Source organism: Octopus sinensis, linkage group LG25, assembly GCF_006345805.1.
Source record: "Octopus sinensis linkage group LG25, ASM634580v1, whole genome shotgun sequence".
Lineage (NCBI taxonomy): Eukaryota > Metazoa > Mollusca > Cephalopoda > Octopoda > Octopodidae > Octopus > Octopus sinensis.
This window is the reverse complement of record NC_043021.1, coordinates 5841629-5857720: the sequence shown is the minus strand read 5'-3', so window position 1 is coordinate 5857720 and position 16092 is coordinate 5841629. Positions and strand designations below refer to the sequence as shown.

At 38.5% G+C, this 16092-nt stretch overlaps 1 protein-coding gene across 4 annotated transcripts in view; it reads right to left on the bottom strand.

The window, feature by feature from the left end:
- Positions 1-3695: 3695 nt before the first annotated feature.
- Positions 3696-16092, bottom strand: part of LOC115224277 (trichoplein keratin filament-binding protein-like) — a 32037-nt gene continuing 19640 nt past the window's right edge. For 3 of the 4 annotated variants that reach the window (XM_029795088.2, XM_036513166.1, XM_036513165.1), the window contains 9 exons: positions 14603-14776; positions 13167-13279; positions 12179-12245; positions 10441-10551; positions 9082-9143; positions 7696-7777; positions 7076-7261; positions 4588-4731; positions 3696-4000 (listed from right to left, as the gene is read on the bottom strand). In XM_029795088.2, coding sequence (XP_029650948.1) covers positions 3971-4000; positions 4588-4731; positions 7076-7261; positions 7696-7777; positions 9082-9143; positions 10441-10551; positions 12179-12245; positions 13167-13279; positions 14603-14776 — 969 coding nt within the window. In that variant the 3' untranslated portion in view covers positions 3696-3970. Of the gene's footprint in view, positions 4001-4587; positions 4732-7075; positions 7262-7695; positions 7778-9081; positions 9144-10440; positions 10552-12178; positions 12246-13166; positions 13280-14602; positions 14779-16092 lie in introns of all 4 variants that reach the window. The other variant, XM_036513167.1, reaches the window with a different exon arrangement.

Sequence of the window (16092 nt, the reverse complement as noted above, 5' to 3'; positions counted from 1 at the left end):
GTTGTTAACTCTCCAGACATGCATGAAGCACAAAGAGGCATCCAGCCGTAAAAACCATGCCAAAATTGACATTGCCTATGTGAGTGCCACATAAAAAACACAGAGACCACTCTACAGAACAGTTGGTGTTAGAAAGGGCAACCAGCTGTGAAAACTATGCCAAAACAGACACAGAAGCATGGTGCAGGCTCCTGCCTGGCCAGCTCTTGTCAAACTGTCCAACCCATGCCAGCATAGAAGGCAGACGTTAAACCCAATTTCCATGGCATATAAATGACTGACTTGACAACAGACCCACTGAATGAGATGTATTACCTGTCCATCACAGGATTAACTTCCCAGGTATTGCTGGAATTCGTTTACACAATTAAGTGAGCTGGAACCACATGAATTGAAGTATTCTGCTCAAAAACACAATGAACTACTCAGGCTGGGATTTAAAGCCATGACTGGCATCCATGCTAGTGGAATGCTAAGGGTACCATACAAGCATGATCGTTGCCAGAGCAACAAGGTGGCCTCTGTGCTAGTGGCACGTAAAAGACATCATTCGAACATGATTGTTACCTGCATCGCCTTGCTGGTACTTGTGCTGGTGGCACATGAAAAAACATTCGAGCAAGGTCGTTGCCAGTGCCGCTGGACTGGCTCCTGTGCAGGTGGCACATAAAAAGCACCATTTAAGCATGGCCACTGCCAGTACTACCTGACTGGCCCTCATGCCGGTGGCACGTAAAAGCACCCACTACACTCTCAGAGTGGTTGGCGTTAGGAAGGGCATCGAGGTGTAGAAACTCTGGCAGATCAGATTGGAGTTTGGTGCAGCCATCTGGTTCACCAGACCTCAGTCAAATTGTCCAACCCATGCTAGCATGGAAAGCGGATGTTAAACGATGATGATGATGATCTAACAATCATGAATGCAACACCCATGTGCCTTCTCAAAACAGTGGCAGTAATACAAAAGCAAAGTCTATGCTTCCCCATTGCATAGTTCTGGGTTCAGTCCCACTGCATAGCACCATGGGCAAGTGTCTTCTACTATAGCCTCAGGCTGACCAAAGCCTTGTGAGTGGATTTGGTAGACGGAAACTGAAAGAAGCCTGTCATACATATGTGTCTCTTTGGCTTTGTGTTTGTCCTCCACCATCACTTGACAACCAATGTTGGTGCATTTACATCCCCGTAACTTAGCGCTTCAGCAAAAGAGACCAACTGAATAGGTACCAGGCTTGAAAAATATAAGTACTGGGGTTGTTTCATTTGACTAAAAAAAATAAGTACTAGTGTTTGTTATTTCATCCGACTAACATTTTTCAAGGTAGTGCTCCAGCATGGCCACAGTGTAATGACTGAAATAAGTGAAAAAAGAAAAAAAAAAGATATGATACTCAATAAAAGTATTAAAAATATGATAAACAAAATCAATGCATTTAACTCTTTATCTCGTACAAAGTAGGCAGGAGTTAAAATATATTTCGCTGTTGAAATTTAATTTTTATTTCTAGGTTGAAAATGGTATAAAATGTGTTTTATTTTGGTGTTATCAAATAGAGATAGAGTGACACAGAGGAAGACAGGAAAACCAGGAAGCAGACACAGTGAGTAGGATTATTGCATTGCAAAAGTAAATTATGCCCTTGTAAGGAATGACAAAGGCAATGATGACAGATATACGCAAACATACACTGAAGAATACACACACATAAACATACACATGAACACATATATGTAACACATACAGGCATACATACATATACATGTATACATGATATGCACGCATACAAAGGCTAGCAGGTTGGAACTTCAAAGTCACTATCGTCCTTTTAGTTATCACATTTTAATAAACAAGTACACTGCTAAAGAGTATTAAGTAATTCTTCAGCTTAATGTTAAATTGGTTTCATATGGAACTCGACACAAGAGCAACCATACATACATTCTGAGGCAGACATACACCACACATCATCACGATCCTCATTTTATATCAGTTTTCAATGCTGGCAAGAATTGGACGGGTTGTCATGGTCTGAGTCACTTCTTATTGATGCCCTTCCTATTGCCGACCACTTTACAGAGTGTACTTAATGTTCTGTCTGTTTTCCCCACTAATTAGAACTTCAGGCTTTGTTAACTACAAGACCCTTTGATTCCAGATTTTATTTCCAGCATGGAAAAAAGGGATGTTAAATGATGATGATGATAAATAAATATATATATATATATACAATCATCATCATCATCATCATCATTTAACGTCCGTTTTCCATGCTAGCACCTTGCTTCTGTATTTTATATTTAAATAGGCGTAGGAGTGGCTGTGTGGTTAAGTAGCTTCCTTAACAACCACATCACTTCACAACTGAAGCTGGTGTGTTTACGTCATCGTCACTTAGTGGTTCGGCAAGAGAGACTGATAGTCTAAGTACTAGGCTTACAAACAATAAGTCCTGGGGTCAATTTGCTCGACTAAAGGCGGTGCCCCAGCATGGCCACAGTCAAATGTCTGAAACAAATAAAATAATAAAAGAAAAGAATATTGTTGAGTTCCCCTTCCTCATGAACATTATATCCCATAGCTCTGCACTCTCAAAGTAGTGGAATTAAAAAATAAGAAAAGATTTGACTGGAAGAGCATCTTCAAATAAGACTACAAAAAACTGCCTTAAATATACATACTTATCCAACCTGTGCCAGCTCCAAAAATGGGCATAAGATAAACGCACACATGCATGTACATACACAAACACACACATATATATTTATATACATGTATATTAGCACAAAAGCATATACATACATCTTTTTACAAACACGCATACTCACTTGCTCTCAATCTCTTTCACCCACACACACACACACACACACATAAAGAGCTTCCTCATAGTTTTCAGCTGCCTAGTTTCACTCATATGGCTGTGATTTCACTCAAGTCTGTGATTATAAAAAAATTTGCTAAACGTGCCAAACAGTGGGATTGAACCTGGGAATCACATGCAAGACAAACGTCTGAACCACATAACAATGCTTTGTATTCATACCTATGATTACACCGACACACGAACACACTTACATATACACACACACACACACACACACACATATATATTTATATACATATATATATATATATATATATATATAATATATATATATATATATATATATATATATATATATAGTAAATTAATAAATAAAACATGCATATATACATACATATATGTACGTACCTACATCTACATGTATATATACATGCATATATGGGTACAGGACACAAAAAAAAAAACGTCGAACACAATGAGAAACGAAAACATAAACACAAAACCAAGGAACTGGACATTTTTCTTAAACAACGAAAAAATAGAGTACAGGACATACAAAACAAGGAAAATTCCCCTTCTTCAGTCGCCATGGTTTCATCTACTCTGCATTTCGATATATATATATATATATATATATATATATATATACATACACATGTATGTACTCGTCTACATATATATATATATATATGAGTACATACATGTGTATATATATATATATATATAATATATATATATATTATATATATATATATATATGTATATATATTGAAACGTAGAGTAGATGAAACCATGGCGACTGAAGAAGGGGAATTTTCCTTGTGTTATTTGTCCTGTACTCTATTTTTTCGTTGTTTAAGAAAAATGTCCATATATATACATACACATGTATGTACTCATCTACACATAGATATACAAAATTTTCTTCTTCAGAGGTTGTTGACATCTCCAAACATGTAGCATTAACACAAGATGCAGTCAGTAACAGTAGTTGCAAGTTGTTTTCATCGTTGCATCAATTTGGAGATGAGGGTGTTGAAGAGGAATCACCACCGCCACACAGCGGCCATCACATCCATGAAGTACAGCAGCATCAACCATCACAACTTAATGGTGACAACAGCATCGCAATCGCCCGCGACGGGGGATCACATCCATGCAGTACGACGACCATAATTCTGAAAAATAAACATGGATTAGCAGACTTAGGTGAGCAAGAATCTAAGAATATCAGTCAGATATGTTTGTGGTGCTAGGGATGATGATGGTGTTTGTATGAAAATAGATATAGCCGAACAGCAAAGGGAAGAGCAAATGGCTGAAGAGTGTTGTGATGGAGGTAGTAGGAGGAACATTTATTCTGTTCAAAGAGGTTTTTATTGGGTACTAACAGTATCGCCCGGCGTTGCAGTTTGTTTAGACCCTTTAGAATTGGAATTTTTGAAAAGTAAAAATTTGGCAGTATGTAGCTTGTTATTCTCTTTAAGTGAAATACACCGAAAAATGGCGACACAGCAGTCGTAAAAAACAGGGATTTTCATAACGGCACCTTTTTGATGTAAATAATTTTTGGTATTAACATGGTCCGATTTGAATTTTTTTCTTCTACGGAAGGAAGAGTTAGCCTTCTTCTATCATACTGTCATATATATATATATATATATATATATATATATACCAGCCACAAAAAAAGATAGAGGGATTAAGAAGAGACAAGTTCTATCCCCTGCTCCAGCCTATATGTGGGCGAAGGGACTGTACTTACTCTAGGAACGTAACCCTTCTGTCTCCGTCGATCAGTTTCCTCCTGGAGAACAGCATCATACCACTTGGCATTTTCTTCCTCTTCATCTAATTGTAGCTTCTCAATTTGCTGTGCAGATTCGACCTCTTGGCGCTGTAATGCAACCTGTAGAAGAAACAAATAAATAACAAAAACAGAAATGATTTGTTTTTCAGAGATGAACCATTGCACCAACAAAGGTATTTTCAGTTACTCTTACTCTTTACTCTTTTACTTGTTTCAGTCATTTGACTGCGGCCATGCTGGAGCACCGCCTTTAGTTGAGCAACTCGACCCCAGGACTTATTCTTTTCGTAAGCCCAGTACTTATTCTATCAGTCTCTTTTGCCGAACCGCTAAGTAACGGGGACATAAACACACCAGCATCGGTTGTCAAGCAATGCTAGGAGGACAAACACACACACGCATATATATATATATATATATATATATATATATATATATATATATATATATATATACGACAGGCTTCTTTTCAGTTTCCGTCTACCAAATCCACTCACAAGGCTTTGGTCGGCCCGAGGCAATAGTAGAAGACACTTGCCCAAGGTGCCATGCAGTGGGACTGAACCCGGAACCATGTGGTTGGTAAACAAGCTACTTACCACACAGCTACTCCTGCACCTATTGTTATGTATTATTTTCAACAATACAAGAATAAGGAGTCTCGTGTTACAATTAGGAACTGAAGAATGCATGATCTGTTGACTTTCTACATGTTAATCTACATGATAGCATTGATATATGACAGTCATTGGAGACGACACCTTTCTGAATAACCTGATTAAGTATACAACTGACTAACCTGTATCCTACTTTGCCAGATATTTTAAGCATCCCAGCGTTGATTCTCGATGGTCCTGGGGCTTTCCCTGTCTTCATATCCTTAATTACCTTATCCATCATACAGCTGTAGACTGATGGCTGATCCCTCAATTGGGTCCGCAATTGTAAAACTCTCCTTCTCCCATGCATTCTCCACATTTAGCAACCTTTCATAGTTGCACTTCCATGCATCTTTCATCTCCAAATCATTAAGTGCAACCATACCATTATCCATTTGCACACATTTCTCATCCACCACATCTCTAGTCTCTTTGATACTCTGCTTTGCTATCCAGAACACCTCATGTCTCCGATTCTCATAATGTAGAACATTGGCAAATCTCTTAATTCCTGCTTTTCCTTTTGCTATAAAAACACCTAGCTTACCTTCTGGCCACCCGATATAATTCTCTGCTGCCACCATTTTTCCAGTCTTTCCAGGCCTGTCTCTTTGCTTTTATAGCATTGCCCACCTCCTTGTTCCATCACCATATACACCAGCCAAAAGTTTGGTCTATAGCCCCCTCATTAGGTTGTCCCACAGGAGCTTCCAATTCTCCTCTAAGTTATATGTCCCCATATAGCTTAGAGGCAAATTGGGACTGAACCCAAAACCACATGGATCCAAAGCAAGCTTTATAAATCATCATCATCATCATCATCATCGTTTAACGCCCGCTTTCCATGCTAGCATGGGTTGGACGAATGACTGAGGGCTGGCGAACCAGATGGCTGCACCAGGCTTCAATCTTGATCTGGCAGAGTTTCTACAGCTGGAAGCCCTTCCTAACGCCAACCACTCTGTGAGTGTAGTGGGTGCTTTTACGTGCCACTGGCACGGGGCCAGTCAGGCGGCACTGGCAACGACCTCGCTCGAATCTTCTACACATGCCACTGGCACAGGTGCCAGTAAATATTACCACAAAACAACAATCTACACTAACAAACTATCAACAACATTCATTTCTTTCCTGTTTATCAATGTTAAATAAACCTTAACCGTTTTAGCATTTCAGCTGGCCAAATCCAGCCCAAATGTTCTGCCTGTCTTATAGTCAAACTGGCCAGACCTGACCTCTCACACCTACCTTATATAGTCATACTAAAAATAAAGTCACATCATTGAAATCTCAAAGCTATGAGATACTGTATGATTAATTTAAAAAGTAGTTCCACCCATGTCAGCATGGAAGGCGGGCATTAAACGATGATGATGATAATGATGATGATGATGATGATGATGATGATGAAAGAAGCATTGCATTTGACAGAAGAATCTGAATGCTAGATGGGTTAAAAAACAAAAATGTTGCGTAACAATTACTAGCAGTATCGCCCAGTTTTGCTCGGGTTTGTAATGGAAATAACTATATAAGCATTTTTAGAGAGTTATTTCCCTTATATAAACCGAGCAAAAAATGCATTAAAAAAATGAAAAGATGATGGTAAATTTTTATCATCGTAGACGCGCGCTAATACCCAGAAGGGCTCAATATAAATCACGACTATAAGATACCTGCTTTTAGTTAAACAGCACCGCAAAATGTGGGAGTAGTTAGGAATCTAAATCAGAGGAGACAGACTCTCACACAACTTCAGTTTTATATATAAAGATATTTCTCACCTGTTCATCTAATGTCTTCCGTTGGGTGGAGCGTGCTGTATCCAGTCTATCCTTCTCTCTATAAGACAGTTGCTGGGCCATTTCCATGTCTTTGAGTAATTCTTCCCGTTCCTGTAGAGATTCCTTTTGTAGTTCTTTCAGTTTCTCCAATTTTTCCTCCATTTGTCCCTGACGTGTCTTTAAAACCTAATTAATGGATGCATCACTTGTAGCAATTAACATTTACAATCACACTCATGCACATACAAACACAAATACTATAGACACACACACACACATATAAACACTATATATACATGCACACTATATATACATGCACATGTATACATGAACATATATATACATGAACATATATATACATGAACATATACATATACATGAACATATACATGAACATATATACATGAACATATATACATGAACACTATATATACATGCACATATAAACACTATATCTACATACACACACTAGAAACATGCTTTTACATACACACACACACACAAAAAAAAAAGTTTATACCAGTTTCAGGCAGAAAAAATGTTTAAAGTCATTTCATCCATCTTTACAAAAGCAGGAGGCAGAAAGATAGAAAAAAAAGACATAGAAAGCTAGAATTTACCTCAATCATAAGGTTTTCTCTGGCTTGTTTCTCTAGTTCCCAGTCCTTTTCTCTCTTCTTCCACATCCGAGCAGCCTCCTCCCTTCAATTAATCAAATACTTTTAGTTCCACATCTGTCCACCACACCACAGAAACAGAGCTACGTACCTACCATATCTCATCATCCCAGGCTCTCAACAGCTTTCCCCAGAAGGCTAAGGATATTATGCACATTATGTAAAAGTCAACTGGTCAGTTATAAGATAATGGCATAAAGATTCCTGCTAGGGGCAAATCCTCTCCCACTATCTCCTCCTTTTCCTTCACACCACCATCGCCATTGTTGCTCTAGCAGCAGCAGCCACTGCCACCACCACCACCACTGACACCACCACTGACACCACCACACCATGTTCTGATATCCATTTATCCATGCCTACATGGTCAAATGAAACTTACTGAGGTGGATTTTGTGGGTTGATGTTCTTCCTGTCATAAACTTTACTTATTTCCAAGTGAACTAAGGCAGCAAGATGGCAGAATTATTAGCACAATGGACAAAATGTTTAGTAGCATTTCATCCATGTCTTGAATATACAGTTGTGGCCAAAATGTTCAGAACGGCATTGTTTTCGTCAGAAAAGTAGATATAATTTTTTGTCAAAGTTGTTTTATATTCTATAATTTTCACAGACAATAAATACAATATTATTTGTTATTGCCTGAGATTTTGGTGTAATTTGAGAGGATAATACAATAGTTATGGATGATTTAGTGATTTACTGCAAAACCCATGGCGGCCAAAATGATCAGAACGGTTGAAAAAATAACAAAATAATCAAAAATTGTATTATCCTCTCAAATTACACCAAAATCTCAGACAATAACAATTAATATTGTATTTATTGTCTGTGAAAATTATAGAATATAAAACTACTTTGATAAAAACTTATACTTACTTTTCTGACGAAAACAATGCCGTTCTGAACATTTTGGCCGCAACTGTATATTGAATATATATATATATAATATATATATATATATAATATATATATATTGAGGCCAGGGTGAGCCAAGGGTGGCTACTGTGAATAAACTGTTATCTCCCAGTCATAATCTAGTTGATATTTTTTTTTTGATTTTTCTTAAATATTTTTATTTTCAGATGGGATATTGTGTTTTCTTTTTCTTTCAAGCAAACTGTCAAATTTAGCTTGAACAACCTGTAATTTAAAATTTATTTAAACAAACAATTACTACTCAATGAATAACAATTGCGATTCAACCCCATAAAACCATCAGGGCAAAAGCCTACAAAAAGAAGGGAGCGAAGAAAAAAAAGGTGGGAGCGGAGAGCTAACTCGTAGTCAATAAACTGCTGAACATCACATCATACAATCACTTACTCAAACAAGAGATCCAGTTCTGCCTCTCGTAGCTTCTCCACTTTCAACTGTTCCTCTACAACCTGAAAGAAGAAACAGAGTAGTAGTAGTGGTAGTAGTAGTAGTATAGTAGTAGTAGTAGTAGTAGTAGTAGTAGTAGTAGTAGTGGTAGTAGTAGCAGCAGGAGCAGCAGCAGCAGAAGAAGAAGGGGAAGAAGAAGAGGAAGAGGGAGGAGGAGGAGGAGGAGGAGAAGAAGAAGAAGAAGACACTATCACTGAACCATGTACCTTCACAAAATCTTTGCATAGAGTCAACATATTTACACCTACACACACACACACACGCACACACACACACATGGCCCTATAATGAAATGCACATAACAGGTATTCTCAGTATTATGTGTAAGTGAAAATTTTGCTTCAGCATTGGAGGTTTCCATGATGCAAAATGTATTTTGGTTTGGCTTGCATCACAGCAAGATTCCGGGAAGTGTGTCTTGCCACATTAAAAGCACCCAGCACACTCTGTGCAGTGGTTGGTGTTAGGAAGGGCATCCAGCTGTAGAAACCAAGCCAAATCGGACTGGGACCTAGTGAAGCTCTCCAGCTTGCCAGCTCTGGTCAAACTGTCCAACCCATGTGCCATGATGATTATGATGACGATCACCATCACATATATGGAAGGCAACACAAGGTTGACTCCAAGTGCACATATATACACTATACACACACATATACACACATAAACATAAGGCACAACCCTATAACAAAGTTGATAACAAACCTACATATTTATACACAAATACACATATACAAATAGCTGTGCCGGTGGCACATAAAAAGCACCATCCGAACGTGGCCGATGCCAGCGCCGCCTTGGCTGGCTTCCGTGCCGGTGGCACATTAAAAGTACCAACCGATCGTGGCCGATGCCAGACCCCCCTGGCACCTGTGCAGGTGGCACATAAAAAGCACCCACTACACTCGCGGAGTGGTTGGCGTTAGGAAGGGCATCAAGCTGTAGAAACACTGCCAGATCAGACTGGAGCCTGGTGCAGCCTCCTGGCTTCCCAGATCCCCGGTCTAACCGTCCAACCCATGCTAGCACGGAAAACGGACGTTAAACAATGATGATGATGATGATGAAATACAACACTGTAACAGTGTTTTTTACTGACAAAGGAGCACTTAGGTGCTTGATCAACCTGCTAGAAATAGCAGCCAAATTTCCCTCATATCACATTAGAATGATACAAAAGAATATCGTTGATTAAAAAATCTACCGGATCAGGGCTACCTGGGTGGGTGTGGGGTATGCAGCAACAGTAGCAATTACTACTACTACTACTGCTACTGCTACTACTACTAAATAACTTACCTCTTTCATCCATCTGGCATCATTCAGTGCTGCCTGTCTCTTGGCTGTTTCAATTTGTTCGAGTTCTTTCTCTCTGTCTACCAACATGGACAACAGCTTCCAGTCTTCTTCCTGTTAAAAAAGTAAACCACATTTCTTAGACCAAACCATTCTCCCTCATGTGCCTATCCCCACACTCTCCATGTTCCCACACCACACAACTACCATATCCCTGTCCCAGTCACTCCAATATCTTTCGCCATCATTTGCTACAGCCACCTCTCCCTCATCTCGAAACATCTCCCTTCACGCTCTTATGGAACATCCCCCTCTATCCCCTCTGTAGCACTTATATCCCCACAATGTTCCCTGTGGGTAGGTCCTGATGCATCTCCAACGTTTCTCTCACTGCCTGTCTCTCCATCTTCCTCTCCTGTCTTTTCTTGCTGGAGTAGACAAGCATCTCTTCTATAGTAAGACACCTTTCTCTATCCGTCTGTTATACTTTATCTGAGATTTTCTATACAAATTTATTGACCACTTTCATAAACTACTCCAAAATAACACACCTTGATGTATTTTGAGAAAAGGGGCAATTTACAATCCCCTTCCCTACCTCACTCATACATTTACTACTATGGGACACCCAACCTTTCTCTGGTACTTCACTGCCTCAGTGGTACTTTCACTATTATATTTTCCCAACTCAGTTATACATTTACTCTAATACACAACAGGACCGATATCCTGAAACTGAGGTGCCACTTAAAAAGCATTGCTGTGGGTTCTGGTGCCACTTAAAAAGCATTGCTGTGGGTTCTGGTGCCACGTAAAAAGCATTGCTGTGGGTTCTGGTGCCACTTAAAAAGCATTGCTGTGGGTTCTGGTGCCACGTAAAAAGCATTGCTGTGGGTTCTGGTGCCACTTAAAACACATCGGTGATGGTGCCACACTGAAAGCACCCAGTACATACTATAAAGTGGTTGGTGGTTAGGAAGGGCATCCAACTGCAAAAACCAAGCCAGAACAAACTATGGAACTTGGTGCAGCCCCTGGCTTTGCCAGTTCATGTCAAGCCGTCCAATTTATGGGAAACAACATTAAATGTTGATTATGATAACTTCCTTGCTTCAGTCAGGAATCCATTAGAAGGCTCACCTACCTCAGTCATAAATTTACAATGATACTTAATTAATTATGAACTCTCGACCTTAGTCATATATTCACTATGACATTTCCATTCTATTCAGTCTGACCTCAGTAATAAATTTATGATGAGACTTCCCTGCCCCAATCACATACTATAATATATCATTGTTACAACGATACATTCCTGAGAATATTATCATACCAGAGACACAGTCACATATTACAGGTCATCCAACCTGTCCACATAGAACATAGACCTATAGCCATATCATATAAGCCCACACAGAACATAGACCTATAGCCATATCATATAAGCCCACACAGAACATAGACCTATAGCCATATCATATAAGCCCACATAGAACATAGACCTATAGCCATATCATATAAGCCCACACAGAACATAGACCTATAGCCATATCATTTCAGCCCACACAGAACATAGACCTATAGCCATATCATATAAGCCCTTACAGAACATAGACCTATAGCCATATCATATAAGCCCATACAGAACATAGACCTATAGCCATATCATATAAGCCCACATAGAACATAGACCTATAGCCATATCACATAAACCCACAAACTAATCTAGAAAGTTTCTTACCAATTCTTTCTGTACTTTCCTTGCTTGACATTGCATTTGGGTCTTATGTTGTCTTAGTAACACACATCTGAAAAAAGTAAGAAAGATAATTCTATTAGAACAAGAACTTGAGTTTAGTTGTGTTATTTTTTATTTCTATACTTTTCCAACCAACCAATTCACTTCTCCACTTCTGGAAGGTTTTTCAGCAGGAAACCAATCGATAACAAACATTGGCTGTTATGAAACTAAAATATTATATACTCTCTTTCTCTTTTACTCTCTTTTACTTGTTTCAGTCATTTGACTGCGGCCATGCTGGAGCACCGCCTCTTAGTCGAGCAAATCGACCCCGGGACTTATTCTTTGTAAGCCCAGTACTTATTCTATCGGTCTCTTTTGCCGAACCACTAAGTGACGGGGACATAAACACACCAGCATCGGTTGTCAAGCAATGCTAGGTAGACAAACACAAACGCACACACACACACATATATATATATATATATACACATATATACGACAGGCTTCTTTCAGTTTCCGTCTACCAAATCCACTCACAAAGCATTGGTCGGCCCGGGACTATAGCAGAAGACACTTGCCCAAGATGCCACGCAGTGGGACTGAACCCGGAACCATGTGGTTGGTAAGCAAGCTACTTACCACACAGCCACTCCTGCACCTATATAAATACTAGTATAAAATTATATCCCTTCCATTACTTAACTAGCACTATGACCCGGCGTTGCCGGGTCATGAGATGAAGATGATGGTTGGTAGTGATGATGATGAGGGAGGTAGTGATGACAATGACGATGAAAATGATTATGGAGGTAATGATAGAGTTAGGGATGTAAGAGGTAGTGGGGGAAATGACAGGCTAATAGTGGTGACTGTTGTCATGGTTGCAATGATCGTAGTAATGCTGATGGCAGTGGTGGTGGTGGTGGTGGTGGTGGTGGTGCATACAGTGGTGATGGAGATAGTAATGCGGTGGAAAGAGACTCACCCAAAGTCTTGCTTTTTCCTCCTCTCTTCCACTTTCCTACGCTCGTTTTCCATCACTTCCATCTGGTATTTCTCCTTCTCTATCTTGGCCTGTTGCTCCTGAAGTTCTGCAGCCTGAAACACAACAAAACGTTTCACATGGAACTCAACACCGGTGATAAACCAGTTAAGACTGATTTCAAATTTTGGTGCAAGGCCAACAATTCCGAGGGAGGGAGAGAGGGAGTAAATCGATTACATCGACCCCAGTACCCAAGTGGTACTTGATTTTTATCGACCTCCAAAAGGGATGAAAGGCAAAGCCGACCATGACAGAATTTGAAATCAGAACATGAAGACAGACGAAATGCCACTAAGCATTTTGTTAGGCATTGTAACAATTCTTCCAGCTTGCCACTTTAGATGACCAATTAAGATTAACGAGAAAAAAAACTTAATGGAGACAATCAAAGTAATATATAATAAAAAAAACAAGGATCCTTCTTATATTAGAAAATAACATTGAATTAAGTGTAATTCAACTAAACCTCTTTAATGAAAATGTAATTAAATACATAGAAAAACATAATTACATTTATTGTGAAAATGTAGTTATAAATATTAATTTTTCACGTGGGCAGGCACAAGATGTCGAATTTGGAGAGAGAGAGAGAGAGAACATAGTTGACTCTATTGACTCCAGTAGTTGGAAGACTGACAGGCAAAGATCACCTGGGTGGCATTTGAATTCAGAACATAAAAGGCTTAACATTGTTTCATACTTTAACAATTCTTATTTCTTTATTGCCCACAAAGGGATATGCATAGAGGGGACAAACAAGGACAGACAAAGGGATCAGGTCGATTACATCGACCCCAGTGCGTAACTGGTACTTAATTTATCGACCCCGAAAGGATGAAAGGCAAAGTCGACCTCAGCGGAATTTGAACTCAGAACATAACGGCAGATGAAATACTGCTAAGCATTTCGCCCGGCATGCTAACGTTTCTGCCAATCAGACTGCTTTGTTGTAATTGTTACAGTAAAAATATTAATTATTAAAGAAATAAAAAAAAAAAGTAAATCAAATTTTTAATTACTAAAATATGCGAAGGCACGTGGCTTAGTGGTTAGGTCATTCAGCTCACAATCATAAGGCTGTGAGTTCAATACCTGGCAGTGCGTTATGTCCTTGAGCAAGACACTTTATTTCACATCTGCTCAGTTGCCAAAAACAAGTGGTACCTCAAGGTGGTGCTCCAGCATGGCCACAGTCCTATGACTGAAACAAAAGAAAAGAAATGATGAAGACGAACACACACCTGAAAACACCAGCTTCTCATTCACCTTCAGCCATGAGAGAGGAACTAAGCATAAAAAAGGACAAAACAAGACAAACACCTACATGACCAGCAAAACAGATACGTCCCCGACTATGGATCCCTATAAGACCTCACCTCTTCCTCTTTCCTTTTCAGTTCTCCCATCTGCTGCTTCAGTATCTCTTGCAAAGTCTTCCGCTGCTTAATCCTCTTCTCCTGCTCCATCTCCTCTTTCTTGGCTGCAGCCTTCATCTCCTCCTCCATTTTCTGCCTGTAGGTCTCTTCTTCCTTTGCCTTCTCTTCAGCTTGCTGTGGTGGTGGTTGTGAGAGGGAAAATTAAAAAAAAAAACAAAAGAAATCCTTGTTAAAACAACACAACTCAAACAAAGTTTTTTTACAAAAACCTAGAAAGAAATAAAGCAAATACGTTTCACCGGATGTACAACGTATGAATGATAGTATTAAAGTGTTGAGAGGATAAACTGATTATCAGACGGATCAAACATAGTGTGCAAAAGAGATGAATGAATGGTATGGGACATGTAATGCAGATCAAAGATGATAGATGTACTTAAAGTGAAGAGATTCCGTGGAAGTGATGTTCACAACAATATAATAAGCATAATGTACTAACATATATATATATATATATAATACATATATATATATATATATATATAAACAGCCGAAATTACTAAGATGATCTGGTTCCCGACTGAAGATTAGAGGCTTCGTGTGACCCGTCTGTTTTTTTGTGTCGTCTCCTTGTGTGTTTTTGCGTTCTTGTCCCACTTTGTAATTTATATTTTATATTTAATTTCTATACATATATATATATATATATATATATATATTATATATATATATATATATATATACACATATACACACATATATATATATATATATATATATATAATATATATATATATATATATACATATATATAATCGTTATAGATATAGGGTAAAGAATTATTAATTTAATAATTAATAAATTTTAGCAAGTAGTTTCGGTATGGAAAAGAACCATATTAAAAGAACAAAAGTAATCACTTGTCACTGCCTCCTTGAGATCCATCCATCCATCCATCAACCCAAGACACACACACACATACATACATGTCAAAAAGATGTGTTATAACACTATTCCAAGCATTAACATTATTCTGTCAGATGTATTGTTTATTTACTCATACTGTTTTGAATTAATCATGCATTATCTTGTAGCTTTGCGATTTCAATGATGTGATTGTTTATTATTACAATGACATTGTAGGGTAGGTGTGAGAAATCAGATCTGGCTGGTTTGGGTGTAAAACAGAATATTTGGGCCAGATGTGACCAGTTTAAATACTAAATGGTTAAGAAAGATAGTCTCTCTTTCAAAACATGTATAATCAAACACACTAAAGTATACTTGGCAAATAGGAATACATCTTATTAACCAATAAATATGGTAACTGTAAGAGGTAAAGCTGATAACTTTTGAGCAAAAAGGAATGTTTGTGTCTACCAAATGACATCAATTCCACAAGACAACGTCTTCAGAGCTGGAGGCATGATAAAATGCAACCAGTCTACATTGTAAGATATGCACGACTAAGTTGAGTAGTTTTCTCTGTT